At 45.8% G+C, this 20231-nt stretch overlaps 1 protein-coding gene across 2 annotated transcripts in view; it reads left to right on the top strand.

Moving 5' to 3' along the window:
• The first annotated feature begins 15991 nt into the window (after positions 1–15991).
• Positions 15992–20231, top strand: part of Prdm13 (PR/SET domain 13) — an 8710-nt gene continuing 4470 nt past the window's right edge. The window contains exons 1-3 of one of the 2 annotated variants that reach the window (XM_021222433.1): positions 15992–16438; positions 17960–18091; positions 18420–18540. In XM_021222433.1, the coding sequence (XP_021078092.1) occupies positions 16151–16438; positions 17960–18091; positions 18420–18540 (541 nt within the window). In that variant the 5' untranslated portion in view covers positions 15992–16150. Of the gene's footprint in view, positions 16439–17959; positions 18092–18419; positions 18610–20231 lie in introns of both variants that reach the window. The other variant, XM_021222432.1, reaches the window with a different exon arrangement.

Genomic DNA, 20231 nt, shown 5'->3' with positions numbered 1-20231 from the left:
TTACCTGTGAATGCTGGCAACGCACAAAGGTTTAGGGCCTGGCAGGAAGCCAAAATTCCTTATTAGACAATCAGTAGAACCTGAGGAATCAGGTTATACCTAAATGACCCAGATTCAGGCAGTAAATTTACTCTGCAAAAGAAACCTGAACCTAAAGTTCTTGGGCCCATTGGCCCCAAACAACCCACCTTGGTATTTCCAGCATAAGAGATCTTTAAGACAGTTAGCCTCCAAACTCCAATTTCCCCAGGAATTTCTTTAGTAACCTCAGATAAGGGTTCAGGAGGCCAGCTTCTCAGGGTTCTGGATGATAAAAAGAATGTATCAGTTCCTTAACCATATAGGAATGCTGATTGTGCCTGGACCCCAAGCCCCCATATTATGCTGGGATTGGAACTAATCAAACAATAAGCTCCACTTCCAACCATAACAGTTATAAATGGGACCAATGTAAGCTCACCCTGGGGGACTGTTAGGGCTTCTATTGCTGCAATGAAAGACCATGCCTAAAAAGCAAGTTATGGAGGAAAGGGTTTATTTAGTTTACACTTCCACATTGATGTTCATTATCAAAGGAAATCAGGACAGGAACTCAAACAGGGCAGGAGCCTAGAGAGAGGAGATGATGCAGAAGGTCGTGGAGGGGTGCTGCCTATTGGTTTGCTTTCCCTGGCTTGCTCCGCCTGCTCTCTTATAGAACCCAGGACCACCAGTCTAGGGATAGAACCATGCATAATGTACTACACCTCATCATAAATCACTAATTAAGAAAATGCACAACACAGAAGTGGATGCTTACAATCAGCTATTGGATGGAACACAGGGCCCCCAATGGAGGAGCTAGAGAAAGTACCCAAGGAGCTGAAGGGGGGCTGCAACCCTGTAGGTGGAACAACAATATGAACTAACCAGTACCCCCTGAGCTCGAGTCTCTAGCTGCATATGTAGCAGAAGATGGCCTAATCGGCCATCATTGGGAAGAGAGGCCCCTTGGTCTTGTAAACTTTATATGACCCAGCACAGGGGAAGGCCAGGGCCAAGTAGTGGGAGTGGGTGGGTAGGGAAGTAGGGGTGGGGAGGGGTATAGGGAACTTTCGGGATAGCATTTGAAATGTAAATAAAGAAAATAATAATAAATAAATTAATTAATTTAAAAAAAAGAAAATGCACTACAGTCAGATCTTATGAAATTTTGTTAATTGAGGTTCCCCTTTTTCAGATAACTATAGTTTGTGTGTCAAGCTGACTTAAGACTCGCCAGCACAAGGACCACCAGGGGAAGTGTACCTGCTTATTGTCACCAAGATAACCCCAAGATAGTCCCCCTATGCGTAGTCCTGTAGTCATACACAGCTTGATAATTCCAGGAATGGCAAGAGAATGTATTCCCTGGCTCCAGAGTCTAACAGATTTGCTAGCACTAACAGCTTAACCAGCTGTGCATCTTCTGAATTGTTTGCTCTGAAGGAGACCCCACTCCTTTGTAAGCTCATGCATGTTATACCACAGGTGTTCATCTAAAAGTGAAAAAGAGGCAGGGTCTACCCAAATCTAAATCTCAGGCTTTCCCATGTGAGAGGAGCCATCCCCCCCTTTCACCCCTCTACTGGGAACAGGTGTTGTGGGTTCTGCTGCAGTTGAAATTCAGCCCTAGTTATGGGGGATAAAAACTTGAAGGACTCAGCACCCAAGTAAATATAGACCTGGGCCATCTAGAAATTTCTGCTGCCCTTCTGGAAGATCGGTTAGATTCCTCAGCTGAGGTCATTCTTCAGAATTGAAGAGACGGGACCTCCTCTTTATGAGACAAGGTGTTCTTTGTATGGCACTGGGAAAAACTTGTTGCTTCTCTGCCAACCAGTCAGGGGATAATTTTTAAAAAAAATTTGCCATAATCAAAAATAATCTGCCAAAAAGGAAAAAGAGATGTCAGAAATCTAAAAACTGGTACCAGTCTGGCCCCCTGGTTAACTACTGCACTTAAGGCCATGGCTGGGCCGTTAATCCTTATTCATAGCTCTCACTATAGGACTCTGCTTGCTGAACTGCAAGGAATAAATTCTGGTAAACTATTAATGCTAAAAAGACAACAAACGCCTGCCCTTAGATGAAGCCATCATTTGACTCATACCCAAAGACCCAGTGGGAATTAAACAGGACCCAGACCCCCCAGACCTTAGGAAACTGTTGCCATGAAGGAAGCAGCATTCAGGCCATGAAAGTCAGCATCTAGACAGTACCACCGCCCAAATTAAAACAAAGCCACGCCATCATCGTCTACGGTTCTGGGAATGTCTCTAATCATACCAACCTTGCTTTTCAGCTTCTGTAGTTCTGCTCTTGAATAACTGCTCTTGTTAACTGAGTACATATCAACCCAGATTATGATTTTTGTGTTTAAAGGGTCACCCTGGGCTACACTGGGACCCTGAACACTCAAGTGTAGTCATCAGCCAACTAATACAGACTTGCTATTGGTTGTCCAATTCCTATTCCCATGCCCAAGTAGAGGTTTCTGGTGAGTATCCCACAACGGTCTCAACTTTCTAGTCTCAACCAATCCCCTTGGCCACCTTCTAAGTGGTGCACATCACTTGCCAATCAGTTTGAATTTCAAATAACTATGGAAAGTTTCACCTTGAGGTGCACCCTTAGTTCTGAGATATTTGAATTGTGTGAATCACGTCTTGCTTTTTATAGTGATTAGGGAGACAGTCAATTCCTTTGCTTTCCAACAGGAGGCATGAGAGTACCAGGATGAAAAGCTAACATCACATCTCTCCCTTTTCCCTCTAAAAGACTATACTCTGACACCAGCCAAAGGTGCTTGCTTTGTTCATATTACTGGTGATACCTCTGCCACTTGATTGCAGTGATTAAATCTTAAGGGTTTTACATATGAAATCTGTACTTTTCATCGTAAGGCTTTATGATGTTCACCTTGAAAGCACTGTGCCAGATAAAATAGTCCAGACAAAAGAAGGACAACCTTTGTATGAATGTACTGTGTGCGTGATCTCATGTGATAAAATTTGTGGAGAGTCAAGGGAAATCCAAGGAGAATGGGTGACTAGGGAATTGTTATTTGATGAACATCAAGTTTGTGTTTGGGGAATGTGTAGTGACACTTGTACAATAGTCTGAATATATTGAATACACCAAATGCTACACTTAACCATGACTGAAGTGATACATAATTAAAAGCCAGGAGAAAGGGCTATAGTAAGTAGAGTAAGGAGAAGGGTTTGATCCAAACACATTATGCACATATATGAATATCAAAGACAATATTTAATAGAAAACACCCTTAGGAAAACATGGTGAGGTACAAAGGGGGAGCTGGTTGTATGGCTCAGGACAAGTGCAGCATTTCTGTACTTCCATTTCTTACAAAACAGCAAGAACAAGGCTGGACAGGATGATCTTCTCTCTTCTCTTCCCCAGGTATACCCTCCTTCCTTGTCCCTTAGAAGTGAGCAGCCTCCAAGACACAACATCTCAACATGACAAAACAAACTTTACTAAAACAAGGCAAAGCCCTGATGTGAAGGAAGGCTGGCTAAGACAACCCAATAGGAGCAATAAAATCTGAAGGTCAGGGCACGAGAGTTAGAGATACACCTGTTCCCATTGTTAGGAGTCCCACAGAAACTCCAAACTAACCGTCACAATGTACATGCAGAGGACCTGGAGCAGAAGTCCCATGTAGATCCCGTGCTTGCACCTTCAGTCCCTGTGAACCCATAGTCCCCTGATTAGTTGATTCAGTGAGCCGTGTTCTCTTGGCGTCCTCCATCCCCTCTGATTCCTACAGTCTTTCGTTCCCCCTCTTCTGCAGGTTCCTACTGGGTCTTGTCCAGCTGGTCTTTTATTTATTGTGTGTATAAGAATACACTGTAGCTGTCTTCAGGCACACCAGAAGAGGGCATCAGATCTCATTACGGATGGCTGTGAGCCACCATGTGGTGGCTGGGAATTGAACTCAGGACCTCTGGAAGAGCAGTCAGTGCTCTTAACTGCTGAGCCATCTCTCCCTCTCCCCCCCCCCCCAACTGGTCTTTTAAGGAAACTAGATCAGGCTGATTTTCGTGACACTCAATGACATGTAAAAAGAGCCCCAGACATACACGTACTCAGGCTTCTGGTCGTCACATTTGCTGATTTCCCACTGATCAGAGAAGTCATTTGGCAAACTTCAAAGTCATTGTGAGAAGACACTATCTATGAGCATGGATACTTGGGGTTCTCTTTGATGGCCTTTTTAAAAAGGCTATTTGGGGAGAGGTTGTTAGGGGGGAAGCAGAAGTTATCATAGACATGTCCCTCTGTCTCAACTGTTCATCTGCTATCGTCGATATCACTGCCAAATAGCTCTTTACAGCCAGAGGGAGCTCAGATCATGGGCTTCCAGATGTTTTTTTGGCAACAACATAGACACCTCCCACCCCTGTTACAGTAGGATCAAGGACAAGGCCCTTGAAGGTAGTAGGGCAAGGTGGCAGTGCCAGTCACTCACATCAGTATGGCCACCAGGGGGCAGCACGGCTCACAGACATTAACATGGCTACAGGTACAGACTGTGGACATCCACATAGCCCTTGGTAGTAGCATGGACCGTGGACCTCAAGACAAACCCCGGGTGCAGTAAGACCACGGACCCAGAGAAGGCCCTCAGGAGCAGCATGGTCAGGATATCACTGTGGCCTCAGGTCATTCAGATCCATTTAGCCCCGGGGACAGAATGGCTCACAGACGTCAATCAACATGGCTACGGGTGATAGCACAGACCATGGACATCCACATAGTCTTTGGTGGTAACAAGGGCCAAGGACATCTAATCAGGATTCTGACAGCATCAGGACCACTGACCCACACATAGCCATCAGTGGCATCACCGACCATGGTGGCCCTTCAAAGAGGTACAATCCAGAAAACAAACTATTTTAATAATTAAATCCCGGTGGCCAGTTCACTTCCTGTCTCAATGGTTTATGTTCCCAAATGAAACACACACACACACACACACACACACACAGCCTTTATATGTTATTTTTCCCTTCTAATTTTATTAGATATTTTCTTTATTTACATTTCAAATGTTATCCCCTTTCCTAGTTTCCCTTCCAAAAATCCCCTCCCCCTCCCCCTGCTCCCCAACCCACCCACTCTCGCTTCCTGGCCCTGGCATTCCCCTATAATGGGGCATAGAGCCTTCACAGAACCAAAGGCCTCTTCTTCCATTGATGACTGACTAGGCCATCCTCTGCTACATATGCAGCCACAAGTCCCACCATGTGTTTTCTTTGATTGGTGGCTTAGTCCCAGGGACCTTTGGAGGTACTGGTTAGTTCATATTGTTGTTCCTCCTATGGGGCTGCAAACCCCTTCAGCTCCTTGGATCTTTTCTCTAGCTCCTTCATTGGGGGCCCTGTGTTCCATCCAATGGATGACTGTGAGCATCCACTTCTGTATTTGCTAGGCACTGGCAGAGCCTCACAAGGGAAATGTCAGCAAAATCTTGCTGTCATATGCAATAGTGTCTGGGTTTGGTGGTTGTTTATGGGATGGTTCCCCGGGTGGGGTAGTCTCTGGATGGTCATTCCTTCAGTCTCTGCTCCGAACTTTGTCTCTGTAACATCCAGCCTTTATATCTTAATATGTGTACATTCCCAACCTTCCTTTTGTATCTAGAACCCTGCAATATGGTGTAGTCAGTAAGTCAGATGCACCCACCATTGACTTTGTTTTGGAAGCAATATTAAAAAGCAAGTGTCGTGTGGATCCACTTTTTTGGTGAGGGCAGCCACAAAGAGAGCTCCTCAGGCAGTAGTGTACATGTTTGTAGTTATCAGATAAATTAGTAGGGTCTGTGTCGGTTGCAGGATCCATAGCCAATGGAGCTGCTCTGAGGCTAAACCACATTCTCTCTATAGCATGATTGGTACCAAGCTTTCTTTCTTGTGAGGACACCGGTCTTATTTTATTACAGTCCCTCCCACTTACGTCATTTTAACTTGAATCTTTAAAATGATCTTGTTTTCAAGTAAGGCCATACTCTAAGCTATCCATCAGTAAGATTTCAACATATGAATTTCTAGGGGCAAAATTTAGACTTCGAAACATGACTTCAAAATGAAATTATAAATAATATGTATAGGATAATGTCATAGATTTATCGACTATTATACAAATAGGAGAAGTAATAGCAGAGCCCCAGGTGTCATGTGACCTTACCTTCCTCCATCGAATAGTAATGTCAATAACTCAGTTACCCCGGATGTCACCACTGCTTCATTGTTTTGCTCTTCGATAGCCATGACTGCCTATGAGCATGGTGTTCTATACTCTAAGATGGCATCATGGTATGTCCAGAGGAGACATTTATACTTTAACACACACTACACAGTTGTGCAGTAAACCCCACATACTCATCATTCAACTTATAAAGTTATGAAGTTATGTACTGGGCTGGAGAGATGGCCCAGTGGTTAAGAGCACCGACTGCTCTTCCAGAGGTCCTGAGTTCAATTCCCAGCAACCTCATGGTGGCTCACAACCATCTATGGGGGGGATCTGACATCCTCTTCTGGTATGTCTGAAGACAGCTACAGTGTACTCATATAAAATAAAATAAATAAATCTTTTAAAAAATGAAGTTATGTATTTTTATTTAATCTATTTTGGCTCTCAACCTGTGAGTGCTTTTGTCTACAATGGACATTTTAGTGATGCTGCTATCCCAAGGGGGGGGGGAGGATAGAAGGCACCTGGTAGGTAGAGTGAAGGATGATGCTAAACAATACAATCCAGTCCAGTAACAGAGGACTAGCCTCTCTAAAATGTCAGTATATTAAGGCTGGAAATTCTTGGTCTGTATCTTTATTTATCCCATCCAGACTTATTTACAGCAAATCTCAGCTATCATATATTCGCAGTACTTATTTCCACAGAGTGCTTAGCATGGATTTCTGCTTTGTTACAGGACCCAAGACTACCAGTCCAAGCGTGGCTCTACCCACAGTAGGCTTGTCTCTCCCACATCAATCACTAATGTAAAAAAAAAAAAATGCCCTCCATGCTTGCCTGTAGCTTTATCAAGGTATTTTTACAACTTAGGCCTCATTTTTTTTTCCTGAGGATGTTAGCTTGTGTCAAGTCAACACAAAACTCGCCAGCACAGGTGACATACAAGTTCTTCCAGACAAACGCTTACAGTCAAACTTCCCAAGTGCAAGGTGCTTTGGTGTTATCTTGCTGGATTTTGAATTCAGAACAGTATGGAAGGAACTTCTACTTACTGAATGAAACTAAATAAGTTTCTTAACTTCTCTGAACATCTATCCTTGGTTAAACACATAGACAGTAAGATATATTTCACAATATTGCTATGATTAACCGCAGTAGCCTATTTTGTATTGAACATTTTGAAAGTTACAAAAATCTATATTTGAACAATAATTAAAACACATAACCCAAATGCAAACATGGGGGGAAGGATATGAACAAACATTTCTATCCAGAAAGTATACACAATTTGAAAGATTTAAAAAAATGCATGAAAGGGTGAGCATTGGGTATTTAATCCTATGGGGAAGGACGATACCACTTCATTCCTATGAAGGTGCCTGCTATGAAAAAGACAACAAAAGATGTTGGAAAGGATAGAGAGAAACTGGATGCTGTTGCTGCAAATGTAAAATAGCTTGGAAGGCAGAGACAGACCAATCTCTGTGAGTTTGATGCCAGCCTCTGCTGGGTACACAGTAAGCTCCAGGCCAGCCAGGACTGTATGGTGAAATCCAGTCTTAACAAACAAACAAACAAACAAGCAAACAGAGTTGCTATAGGGCCCAGCATTTCTGTTCTTACATATGCAAACGAAAGAAATGAAAACACTTAGGCATGGAGGTGGCTCAGAGAAGATACTTATTCTGATGGACGAATGATTGGTGTTTAGATCCCAGCTCAACAGCCAGGCACCAACAGCAGACTCCTGTTATCTCAACATCCAGGAGGTAGGGACAGGGCATCCCAGAAACAAGTTACATGGCTTGACTAGTTGGAATTGGTGAGCTCTGGTTCAGTGAGAAATCTTGCCTCAATAAATACAGTAGAGAGGGATTTATACACATGGGACTATACATATACATATAACACACTAAAACACACAAGCACACACACACAGGCTTGTATGCAAATATTAAAGGCAGCGTTATTCAAACAATAAAGAAATAGAAACAGTTTAAAGGCCTGTCAATGGAAGAATGAATGAATGAAACGTGACGAATCTACGCAAATGGAATATTACTCATCCATAAGAAGGAATGATGCTGCAACCTGGGCAGATTCTGCTATAGTTTTAATGTGTCTCCTAAATTTCACACATTGGAAACTTAATCCTCAAAGTTATATGTCCATGATATTTGGAGGTGAGAGACTCTTCACACAAATTTACAAATAGGTGAGGTGCTAGCAGAGGAGAAAGGCAGTCAGTAGACCAGCTATAAACCCTTTGATCTACAATAGAAACCTGCCTGTAAGACATGCCAGTGCAATAGTGGCACAAGAGTTATGGCAGTAATCAACCAATATATGATTGGATTTAAGGTTTAAGGTCCATGCCATGCAATGGAACCCATGCCCAACATTGCTTGGATGGACAAAACCCTGAGAATTCCACCATGGAATTCATTACTTGGGCTAGGGACTTAGGAGAAAACCAAATACTACTACTGTTCTACTTAAAGGAATATAGCAATAAAACGACTCCTAACAAAATTCTGCTATACTCATAGGTCAGTATTCCTAGTCACCATTCAAGAAGCTTCCTCTTGTGGTAGATGGGAACAAATACAGAGAGAGAGTCCCACAATTGGATAGTGTGCAGAGAGGGAAAGCCCTTGGGATGCTCAATAGTAAATGGGATGTCTCCATCAAATCCACTCAAAGCTCGGGGATCTAAGTAGAAGAGGAGGTGGTACGATGGTAAGAACCACGGGTTATGGAAGACTCCAATGGAACAGGGTTGATACACATAGAAACCCACAGAGACTATGACAGTACACACAGAAGACATGCACGGGTTCAAGTCAGACACAGTATCATCACCGAAAAAGGGAAATGACAAAAGCCTCCATCCCTAATCTGGATGCTATCACAAATTCAGGGCAGGCCCCATGTCCAGTAGCCCACGGTCCACAAAAAAACAAACCCAGTAGCGGTTTTGGATGCTGTTCTTTTCCTTTTTTCATAATGCTTTCTCTGGACTTTTTTCTCCTTTACAGATTTTTTTTTTGTTTATTTATTATGGCTTCTGTTTTCTTTCTTTCTTTCTTTCTTTCTTTCTTTCTTTCTTTCTTTCTTTCTTTCTTTCTTTCTTTCTTTCTTTTTTTTTGTGGGACTTCTGTGTGTGCCAGTGTGTGTATCTTTGCATCTGTATGCATTTCTTGTACTTTTGCGTTGGTTTCTCTTTCTGTTTTGTCCTATTGGTGTGTGTTTGCTACAGCAACAGAAAGTGGACCAAAAGGAACTCTAAAAACATGATGCTAAAATGATGTAAGGTGGTCACAAAAGAACACATATTGTATAAGTGCATATATATGAAATGCTTAGAGAAAGCAAATCTTTAGAGATAGAAAACACTAGGTGGCTGCCTAGAATAAGTTTTCTTGGAGTTGGAAATAAAAACTTTCTAAAATAGGTAACTGCAATGGTTGCACATACTAAAACTGTTCATTTCAATGGGTCTATTTATGTGGGAACTGTATTTTAGGGGCTGTAAGTTTCGCTCATTAGTAGAGCACATGTAAATCCCAAGGCTTGATTTCTAGTATGCCCCCCCCAAGCTCTGTGTGTGTATAAAACTATTTAGAAAGAAAAGCATGTTTCTGTGCATTTGCCTAAAATTCATTTTTGTAATCTCACCTAAGTTTTATGTCACGATTCCATGTATCGGAAAGTTTACCCCAATGTGAACTGCTCGTCTGTAATGAATACATAACATCCAAGCACACTTTCAGGAAGCAGGGACTATCACTTGTTATGGATATGAGAGCGAACATGGATAGCGCAAATGATGGAGCAGTGCATGAGACAAGCCTGTGATCAGCAGGGCGGCAGTGCTAGGTACGAGTGGTGATCTTGTCGGTTGTTCTTTGGAGATGGTGCTGATGCATGAGTTGGGTTCTCAGCTGTGACATAGCTGGGGATTTCTATTGCTCTGGTCCTCCTACTATTGTAATGAATATTATGAACTCCCCAAATTCATAGTTTGCCTCAGCTCCTATAAATATGTCCGTAGAGCCAGCTTCCTCCCATTATGTACCACCTTCCAAGACTGATCAATACCGGGTGACAAGTAGGATGAACAAGAATATATAAAAATTCCACCATGGAATTCATTACTTGGTACAATTAATAAATGACAATCAAAAGCTGTAAAGGGGGCTTGGGAGGTGGCTTGAGCCTGACAACCTGAGTTTGACCCTGGGAACTCACGTTAGGAGGAGAGAGAACTGACCCCATAAGTTTTCCTCTGATTCACACACAAGTGCCACGGTATACACACACACACACACACACACACACACACACACACACACACACACACACANACACACACACACACACACACACACACACACACACACACACACACACACACCAAAAAAATATAATAACTTCTTAAAGAAATAAGGAGTAACAACCACAATGGCAAACAAAACAGAAACCCCCTATTTAAGAAAGATCCACTTTTTTTTTGTTTGTTTGTTTTTTGAGATGTATAGCCCTGGCTGTCCTGGAACTCACTTTGTAGACCAGGCTGGCCTCGAACTCAGCAATCCGTCTACCTCTGCCTCCCGAGTGCTGAGATTAAAGGCGTGCGCCACCACGCCCGGCTAAGAAAGACCCACTTTCTATAGAACACAAACTTGTGCTGTGTAATCATGAGGCGGACGATCCTGGGGAGAACTGAGGTTTTTAGTTCTGCCAGGAACCTAAAAGGGAAAGTGTCCGCTCACTCCGAAGCGCTTGCTTTTGTGCCTCATGGTTATTTCTTAGCCAGAATCCCATCGTAGCTGGAGAACACGGCTTCCCACTACAGTCACTTCGGGGGCTTGGGGATTCTGGATTTTGTGTGGTTAATGAAGTCCCTGAAATCTGGTTGAATAGGAATTTATCACAGAAGCTATTGGTTACTGTTCTCCCCATGGCCTCACCTAGCCTTGCTTTTCTTTCCTTCTTGTACCCAAAAGGATGTGGCGAGAAGCCTTTGATTCTGTGCTCTGGCATCTTCTCAGTGCCCTCAGAGTCTCAGAGCCCTCGAAAGAACCAGGGCTTCCAGGCGGAGTCAAACTACTCAGAAACCATGAAATCCTGGTAACTCTGGACATCTTCACTCTTCTTAGTGTTTACCTTATCTTTTAGGCTTCCCTGCGCCTCAGAAGCTTAAGGAGGCTGCCATTGCCCTCTGTTTAGGAAGCCGGCTTAGTCTCTGTTCCATGCCGGTTCCCAGATTTTAAAAGGTTCGGTCCCCTCAGCCCCAAACCTCAGTGGGCAGTTTTGTGTTGTGATTTACAGGTAGAGGAGATATTCAAAGCTGTGATTTGTATGCACGTGAGCACTCACTGTGCTTGTGTTTCGACACACTGTGCACGCATATGTTTAACACATTCATCGGGAAACTTTTCCAGGATATTTTGATCACGGCCTTTCAACACACAAAAGTTATTTTTGTTTCCTATTTGATTCCTTGCTCTCGGTTTCAGGTATCAACCGGTGTATTTTCCTCTAAGATGTGCTTTGGGGTGCAGAAATGGCCGTCGGGATAAAAAGAAAGGCAGGTTCTTCAGTGGAGAGAAAAAAGGAAGGGGGCGTTTGGGAGCCTCAACGACATCTTTATTTCGCCTTTTAACTCCCAGCCTTTCAGAGTTCGGACCTGCTCCCCCCGCCCGCGCTCAATTATCTGAAGCGTCTTTTCTGGGAAGCCGCCACCTTCTTCTCTAGCTGAGCTGCAACCCCACCCTGAGCTATTAGCTTGGCTCTTTGCCTTTCCTCTTTCTTTCCTCAGTTTCTCCCCGCAATCTTTATAAATCTCCCTTGGAGGAGGAGCGTCCGAGCGGGTGGAAGTCTGAAGACAATGCAACCTGAGAATTTCTGTCAGTCTCTGCATATGCTCCTAAGTGCTTTAATCCCAATTAGGGGCGGCTGACACACGGTCCTATTCATTCCCATCAGCTCTTGAATACATTTGCCTAGAAATGAACTTCACAAATAGAGGCGCTCCTAAATGTGCCCAATAGCAAGGAAAATCGAATTGAGCGCGGGCTCCTCGGGCAGAGGCCGGCGGAGAAGCGTGAATGTGGAGGTGCCCCAAGACATTGCAATTCAGCAGCACGCTCGCTGACTTTTCTTTGCACCATGTCAACCGAAAGAACCAAGAAATAAGTTGGGGGAACTCCGGTTAAAAGGCAACTCGAGAGGGACTCTGAATACTTTTATTGAGTCGTTTCCAATGCTAGACTTTAAAAAAAAAAAAAAAAAAAAAAAAAAAAAAAAAAAAAAAAAAAAAAAAAAAAAAAAAAAAAAAAAAAAAAAAAGACCAAAGCAAACCAACAAAACAAAACAAAACAAAAGGCACCACAAAACCCACCAGCGGCGTCCGGGCTGCGTCCTTGGCTACAAGTTGGAAGAGTCCCGGCCGCCGCGCACCCACCGTCCACGCAATTAAGGGGGAAAAGGCCCCGGCGCGGGCGCGTCATCTGGTGGCGTTCCCAGAGCCCCGGCTCAGCCTTTCTATTCAGAGGCGGCCTTAATGTCCCACCCGCGCCTTGGGGGCAGAGCAGCTGGTCGGCTCTGACCCGGCCGCCGCCGACACCCGCAGGGGGCGCTTCCTGGGCTAGCGACCGCCGAAGCAGGCTTCCAGTCCACCGATTCCCGGCCTCTCTCCATCTCGGGTGCGGACCGGAGCGGCGACCCGGCGGTTGTTCGGTGACTCGCGGACCCATTCGGGGCAGCCGGCTCGGCCCTCCCAGGGGACCCCGAGGACCGAAGCCTTGCCCCGGCCGATGCTGGTCGCTCCGAGACGGAGCGCAGCGCTGGGCCAGGAAGGCCGAGGCCGGCTGGTTCCTCCCGGGCAGAGCCCCGCAGGTCGCGCGCGCCACCACCGCAACGGCCACCGCCACCGGAGCCCGACGCGCCCGGGGCTGGGCGGGGGCTGCGGACCCGGCGGAGGCTCCGAGGGCAGCGCAGTCCTCGGCCCCCGCGGCTCGTCCTCCCCGCCCGTTGCCCCTCTCGGAGCTGGAGCCTCCCAGGGCAACCTGTTACCGCCGCGGGAGCCGAGTGCCGGCCGCGCTGGGCAGGCTGCGGGCCCGCCCCAAACCACGCTCTCCTTGCACCTCCCGTGTAGGAGGGATTTCGCTTTAACAGGGCCTCTGGCCGCCCATTTTAAGTCGATAAAAAAGCCGAGTGGAATGTTTTGATTGAGTCTCAACATTGTCTTTGAATAAGGCTGAGACCATGTAATTAATGTGTCTTTTTAATAAGGGACAATACGGCCGTTCAAGCTATTTAATTTCATTTAATTTTCCATCCCATTTGCTGCACAGCCCGCTTTTACTTTTAACACCCAGCCTTTCACGGCCCATCTTGCTCCACTGGGCACATTAGATTGGTTTCACCCTTGCTTTTTAGGGGAGGAAAAATAAAAGAAAATGTGTTCCTTTTCTCCTTTGTGGACAATTTATTTCACTTGGGGAACTGCAACTCTGAGCCACAGGACAGAATAAAACTCAGGCGAGCTGGTGTGAATGCCTCTGGCGCAGTCTCTTTCTTCTCTCGGAGCTGGGAACCAGTCACAATTGGCTATATTAATAAATAACTTTCCTCACAGTCGGCCTTTACATGGTCCTATTGATAAAATTGTTCGCGTGTCGTTCACGCTTTTTCACTGGTTAAGAAGGGCTAGGGAGGTGCCCCGAACCCAGGCACTGCGCTCGCCCCTTCTCGCTCTCAGTGCCGGACAGTTAAACTAGGTGTCATCCGGAGTCGCCAGGCCAGAGGTTAGAGGGACATGTTCATGGCTTAAATTTATTGCCCTGGACTCATCGGAAAGGCTTCCTCAGTCCCCCCTCCTACTCCCCTCCCCCGGTTTTGCCATTCATAGGCCCCGGGATCAAAGGCTGTCTTCCATCTCTGGATGATAGCCGCCTTCTTTACCGTCAGAGAAGCTATTGGAAGGTTGAGCGTGAAACTTAGAGGTTGCCGTCTAAGAAACTAGTTCCAGGCAAGGCTCTGTGTAGTCGCAAAAGCATGGCTATTCAAGTCCCACCAAGAGGTCCTCTCTTGTCTCTCACAGGTGTATGTATCTACATAGACCGGGGAGTGGACACCCGAGTCTGTCTTTTTGTGTCCCAGCGTGGTCTTGTCTTCATTGCTTAGACTTGAGACCTTTGACCTGGCCTGGCTTTCCCATTGCTGTAAACCACGAATTCTGTGACTTTCACAATGCCACTGGTGTGCACTTTGCATTTTCCCAACAAACTGGGGTGAACAGCAGAAAGGGAGGCGAGGAACCGTTTGTATCCACCATTCCCACTTTACAGGTCTGGAGAACCAGGCTCCAAGGAATTCAGGAAAGGTATCTTGAGTCTTGAGTTAGGTTTTTTTGTTTTTGTTTTTTTCTTTTTGGTCCGGCCTACGGGTGGGAGCACAAGTTTCCAACAGAGGGCAGCTTAATAAGCTACTTTAAGGGCCCTCTTCGAACCTGCAGCTGAGTTGTTAGTTTGCTTCCCTCACATCCTGTAGCCAGAGCCACTCCAGATTCTGGCGGGATAACTGCAACTTCTTGGTCAAGGCCACAGGGAGGGAGTAGTGAGCGCTTTGCTCAGGGTCCTCTCTTCTACTTTCTGTGAGCACTCGATGAAGTGGGGGGTGGGAACAAGGTGGGAGTGAGGACACCACAGCACTGGGGCTCCTGCAGGAGTTTCTTGGAGGCTCCAGTAATGATGGAAGCTTGAGATTTAGGGAAAGGAGCCCAGGATTGACCCAAATACCCTCTAGGGCACTCCTTTCCCCGTTGAGAGACGGAGAGATGATTTTGTTGGTGGTGATTTGCTTTAAAAATAAGTTAAAAAAAAAAACCCAACAACTATCCTTTTGATTCTGGAGAAGTTAGTGTCAGGACTTTCTCCCCCCTTTTCAACTTAAAAGCAAAACAAGGTTTGAATTGATTGCCGGGTGGGAAGACGTGATTAATAACCCCGCAGGAGAACTTCCCAGGTCTTCAACGCTGCAGCTCCATCCGCAGAGCAGATCTCCTACGAAGCTCTTGGCTTTGTGGCCGCTTCCTACTCTCAGAGAAAGTGTGGACCCTGAGTGCGACAGGGGGACGTGGTACTCAGCTGGCTTTCGCCCTCTCCAGTACTTCTGGTGGTTTCAGATGGGGGGGAGGGAGGGCAAATCGAGGTCTAGGAAAGAACTAAAGCGGTTCTAAACTGTGGACTGGCCTGAACCCAATCCCTGAAATGGTACTATGGCCGTTATTTAAAAAGTGTAGGTATTTTCTGGTGTTTTCCCATCAAGTACCTGCCTAATTTCTGTATGGCACACGCCAGAAATCAATAGAAGTTAACAAGTCTTCCAAACAGTCCCCGTCCCTTTGTTTAATCTCCTTTACAATAAAGCCAAGGGGAGAGAATTAAGAATCTTTGAAGTAGACCAAGGCTCAAAGGAGTCAGCCAAGTAGACTTAAAGTAGTCACTTATTTCCCAAAACTGGTTTGTCGGTGAACAATAAAAGGAAGTAAAATTTATGGAGAAATTATACAGTGGATTTGTCACTTAAAATATCGTAACTGTCTCAGGGACAATACCCCATGCTGAGGATTAATGGTCCCGCCGGACCTTTGATTCACCAGCGCCTTTTCTTCGCCCTTGACAAATTGGATTTTTAGGAATGGGAAGGTCGCCTGGACCATTGTGTGCTAGCCATTCAGAGGCCTCGATTATGCAGGGGGCTGAGGGAACCACTCCATGTGACCCTCTCGGGTGGGACTCTGCAGCTGCTTCACAGCGCAACTCTCTCACCAAACTCCGCGCCCTTGCGCTCGCGGTGCCAAAAGGCGCCCGCCCGGATTGAAAAGGCGCAGTGCATGCCCGCCCGCGTCACTCCGCGGACAGAAGACGCACGTCGGGGTGCGGGTCCCTCCTCTGCATGCGGCTGCTCCTGGTTCTGTCACTTGCGCCCCGTGGAGGACCCCGCGAGTCCCAGCGTCTGCCTGGCGGCGGTGGCAACAATGCACGGAACTTCCCGCACTTCGGCCACCAGCGTGAACGCTGACTGCTGCATCCCGGCTGGCTTGCGCCTTGGGCCGGTGCCTGGCACCTTCAAGCTGGGCAAGTACCTGTCAGATCGCAGGGAACCAGGGCCCAAGAAAAAGGTACTGGGCCATTCTGGATCTCCGTCCCTTGCCTATCACCTCCTGTTTCCCTGATCCAGAAAAAGGGGTAGAGACGAGCAGCAGAGAAAAGGGATACCTGCTAAATCTGCAGGACGGAATTATCCGATTATCCTTAGCAAGTCTGATAACTGAGCTGGACGTGGGGAGGGCTAACGAGAAGGCAGAGCTGAGCCGGAACAGACGTTAGTATCAGGATCTGTAGGTATGGGGGGCCTCTGGGAACCGGTGGTTTCTCAGCGCTGCGGGATGTCCTCAGCAAGGTGATGGAGACTGCTTAACTCCCACCTCAGTCCTTGCCTTCCTTGCAAAGGTACCCCTTTTCTTGTAGTCATCGGACAGAGAGGGCTTTTCTCCCCTTCTCTTTACTAATATGAGGCTTACATTTTTGTTTTAAACAATTTAATTCCATTTCACAGAAGAAATAGTCCTTGGGAGGCTCTTAGTTCTGGGAATATATCCCCACTCCCAACCCCTTTTGCTTGTACATTTGGGTAGGAAATGGAGAGGGGATGAGCAAGGTGATTAATTTTGATGCCTGTTGAGAGGTAGGGGAGCCCACCCTCGAGAGAACACCTAGTTAAACCTCGTGGCTGGCTCTTAGAGTCCGAGATCCCAGCCGAGAGGCCCCAGGTACAACTCTCCCACTCTGACCCCCCCTACCTCAACACACCCTTAGGATCCCTGACCAGAGAGGGAAAGTAAAGACTCTTGACCGCAGCGGGCGGAGGGCGCTTGAGCAGCCAAGGACTGGCAGACAGCAACGGGGGAACGAAATGGAACGCTTGTTTATAAGAGAAAGACCTTGGTTTTAGTAACCTCCTAGAGCTTCTGCTAAGAAGTATCTTTCGTAGGAGGAGCAGGGCCAGCATCTTTTCTCCGGTGCTAGAAAGCCCCTTGTCTCTCATCCTAAGGCAGCACCGGGTTTTGAAGCTCACCACGCCTCTCTCTTTAAACGCAATTTAATTGCTTTTAAATGGCTTGCTAGCTGCAGGCAAAATTTCTCCGTGCTCGCTTTGTTCGGAGCATCTCTCTGCTGAGTTCCCTTGCAGCCTAGTGCGGTACTAAAGAATTGGGAGGCTGAGAAACAGGGTGGGACTACTGCACCAGGTTTCAGGACCTGCTTGAACTTAGAAACCACTTCTCTCTCAGTGTTAAGGATTCCAGAACCTCACTTGGGGAAGAGGTGGTGAGTTTTGCAATAAGATGCATCCTGGAGCCCTGAGAGGATGTTTTTTTTTTCCAGCTGGTGTTTCCAAGGTGTGTGTGTGTGTGTGTGTGTGTGTGTGTGTGTGTGTGTGTGTGGTGATGATACTGTCTACTATCCAGACTTCTTTATTTTTCCACTCTCTAAGCTGCCCCCCCCCCCGAGCTGCTACTAGAGGCGGGGTCAAAGAGAACACAACTGCTTTCCTGAGCTCCGTGGGCTGTAGGATAAACTTTGCTCTGAGCTGCGAGCCTGGCTGTGGCACATTTGGGTAATGACCACTGCTTGTATTGCAGGTGCGCATGGTGAGAGGGGAGCTGGTGGACGAGTCAGGGGGCTCCCCTCTGGAGTGGATAGGGTTAATCCGGGCAGCCAGGAATCCCCAGGAACAGACTCTGGAAGCTATTGCAGACTTACCAGGAGGACAGGTACTGTCAGAGCCCCTCATTGTTATTAATTCCAGTTTCATCTACTAATGGTCCCTAAGGCAGCCAAGCATCTCACGAGCAAAGAACTTTGAAAGGCAAGAATTCTCTCTTCAACATCCCAATGACCTTGTGAGGAAGATACTTTTGTTTTGTTATTTAAAAGACGAAGGAAGGATGAGATTCCAAGTTATCCAGTAGCTTCTCCAGGATCACAGTGCCAGTCTTTCAATCTTTATTCCCAATCATCCAGGAAATAACAGAACATTATTATTATTATTATTATTATTATTATTATTATTATTATTATTATTATTATTTTGTATCCTAGATCTTCTATCGGGCATTGCGAGACGTCCAGCCTGGGGAAGAGCTGACTGTGTGGTATTCTAACTCCTTGGCTCAGTGGTTTGACATCCCTACAATTGCGACTCCAACTCATGATGAGAAAGGTACTGCTCTGAGGTCTCCCCAACAGTGGGTGAGCTGGAGCAAAGTCCAGTTCTCCTGGATTGTGGAAGGTGACCACAGACAAGAAGCACCTCTCTGTTTAGCTTCGTGGAAACTGAGTTCATGCTCTTGAGGAGGGAGAGAGGGAACTGCTAGCCTAAAGCTCATAAGCAAATGGTAATAAAAGTAGCAATGGCAGAGGAATACTCCTTACAAACCTCATGGGTTCTTCCTGTCCAGTTTCATTCCGAATGACAGGTATTTACTCACTTAAGAAACAATGAAGGAGATTTGATGTGCTACAATGATTACATCTTGAATTCTAGAGACCGAAGCTTAAACGTAGGATGCTTTTTCAAAAGGCACAAGGGTGCCTGGCGTGGTGGCGCACGCCTTTAATCCCAGCACTCGGGGAGGCAGAGGCAGGCGGGATTTCTGAGTTCGAGGCCAGCCTGGTCTACAGAGTGAGTTCCAGGACAGCCAGGGCTACACAGAGGAACCTTGTATTGAAAAACCAAAAAAAAAAAAAAAAAAAAGGCACAAGGGTGCTCTTTCTCTGTAAGTTTTTGACGAGAGCAGTGTATTCGATGGCATTTAGAAACATTATAGGGCTTACAGCTGGTCCCTTGGCAGGTACTAACGTCCTTCCTTGAAATGGAATTTATTCATTTCCCCCTTACTAAGTCTTCTTAAACAGAATCTGGGATGACTCCCAGTTTCTTCTCAGATTTATTTGATTCCTTTCAAGCCAAGAGCCAATCCGTGTAAATTATGGTGCAGCAACTAAAGGGAAAATCATTTCCAACCTCTCCACACAGTGCTGAAGGTCATTTCCTGTGGAAAGAGGGCTGGGAAGAGCTAAAAGACTTAAGGTCTTGAAACTCCACTCCCATCCTTCACAAGACACCCCCTCCCCATCCCCAACCATTAACAGTTGTTTGAACGTGCTCATTATTTCTCCAAAGAAGCTATTTATTTATAGACAACAACAACAAAAAAATGTTCCAAAGTGTTTTAACAAATCTCCTCCGGAACTGCTGTGCCACTGCCCCCATTTAGAAGCAGGTATATATTGATAAAAGTGTGGCAATTCGCAAACACTTCACTCGTGGGATACATTATTCAGAGCAATGAGTCCCTTCACTTCAAAGTGTCACTGCCCTCTGCAAATCAATTCTATTTGTTTTAAAATAGATTGGTATGTCAAATATTTATAAGAATTGTATGGATATTGTTTGTTCCTTGAACCACATTCAGACTCTTCTGTCAATAATAAGTACTGCTGTCTCATAAGGGGAACTCTCAGACTTGAAACTCCACAGCAAATTGTTCCAGCGCTCAGAACACTTTTACATAGGAACGACTAAACAGAAAAGCAACGTGTTTAATCACGTCTTCTATTTCAGCCAACTGGTTTTATAAATGCCATAAGCCAAATGATAATAACAAATTTATCATTTTTCCTGTTAGGGAAGGTACATCCTACCTTGAATCTGGTATTTCTAGACTGGGCAAGCCTACAATCTTTAAGATTACATGAAGGGAAGGGGCAAAGTCATTTATGAAGAGTGTTTGGCTCACTTGGCAAGAGTTGAACCTTAGGGCCTGCAAAACCTGTTGATGAAGTTAAGTTGGAAAAGTAATGTGTGGAATAACACACACACACACACACACACACACACACACACACACA

The sequence above is a fragment of the Mus pahari genome, chromosome 22 (assembly GCF_900095145.1).
Source record: "Mus pahari chromosome 22, PAHARI_EIJ_v1.1, whole genome shotgun sequence".
Taxonomy (NCBI): Eukaryota; Metazoa; Chordata; class Mammalia; order Rodentia; family Muridae; genus Mus; species Mus pahari.
This window is presented reverse-complemented; position numbering and strand designations above follow the sequence as displayed.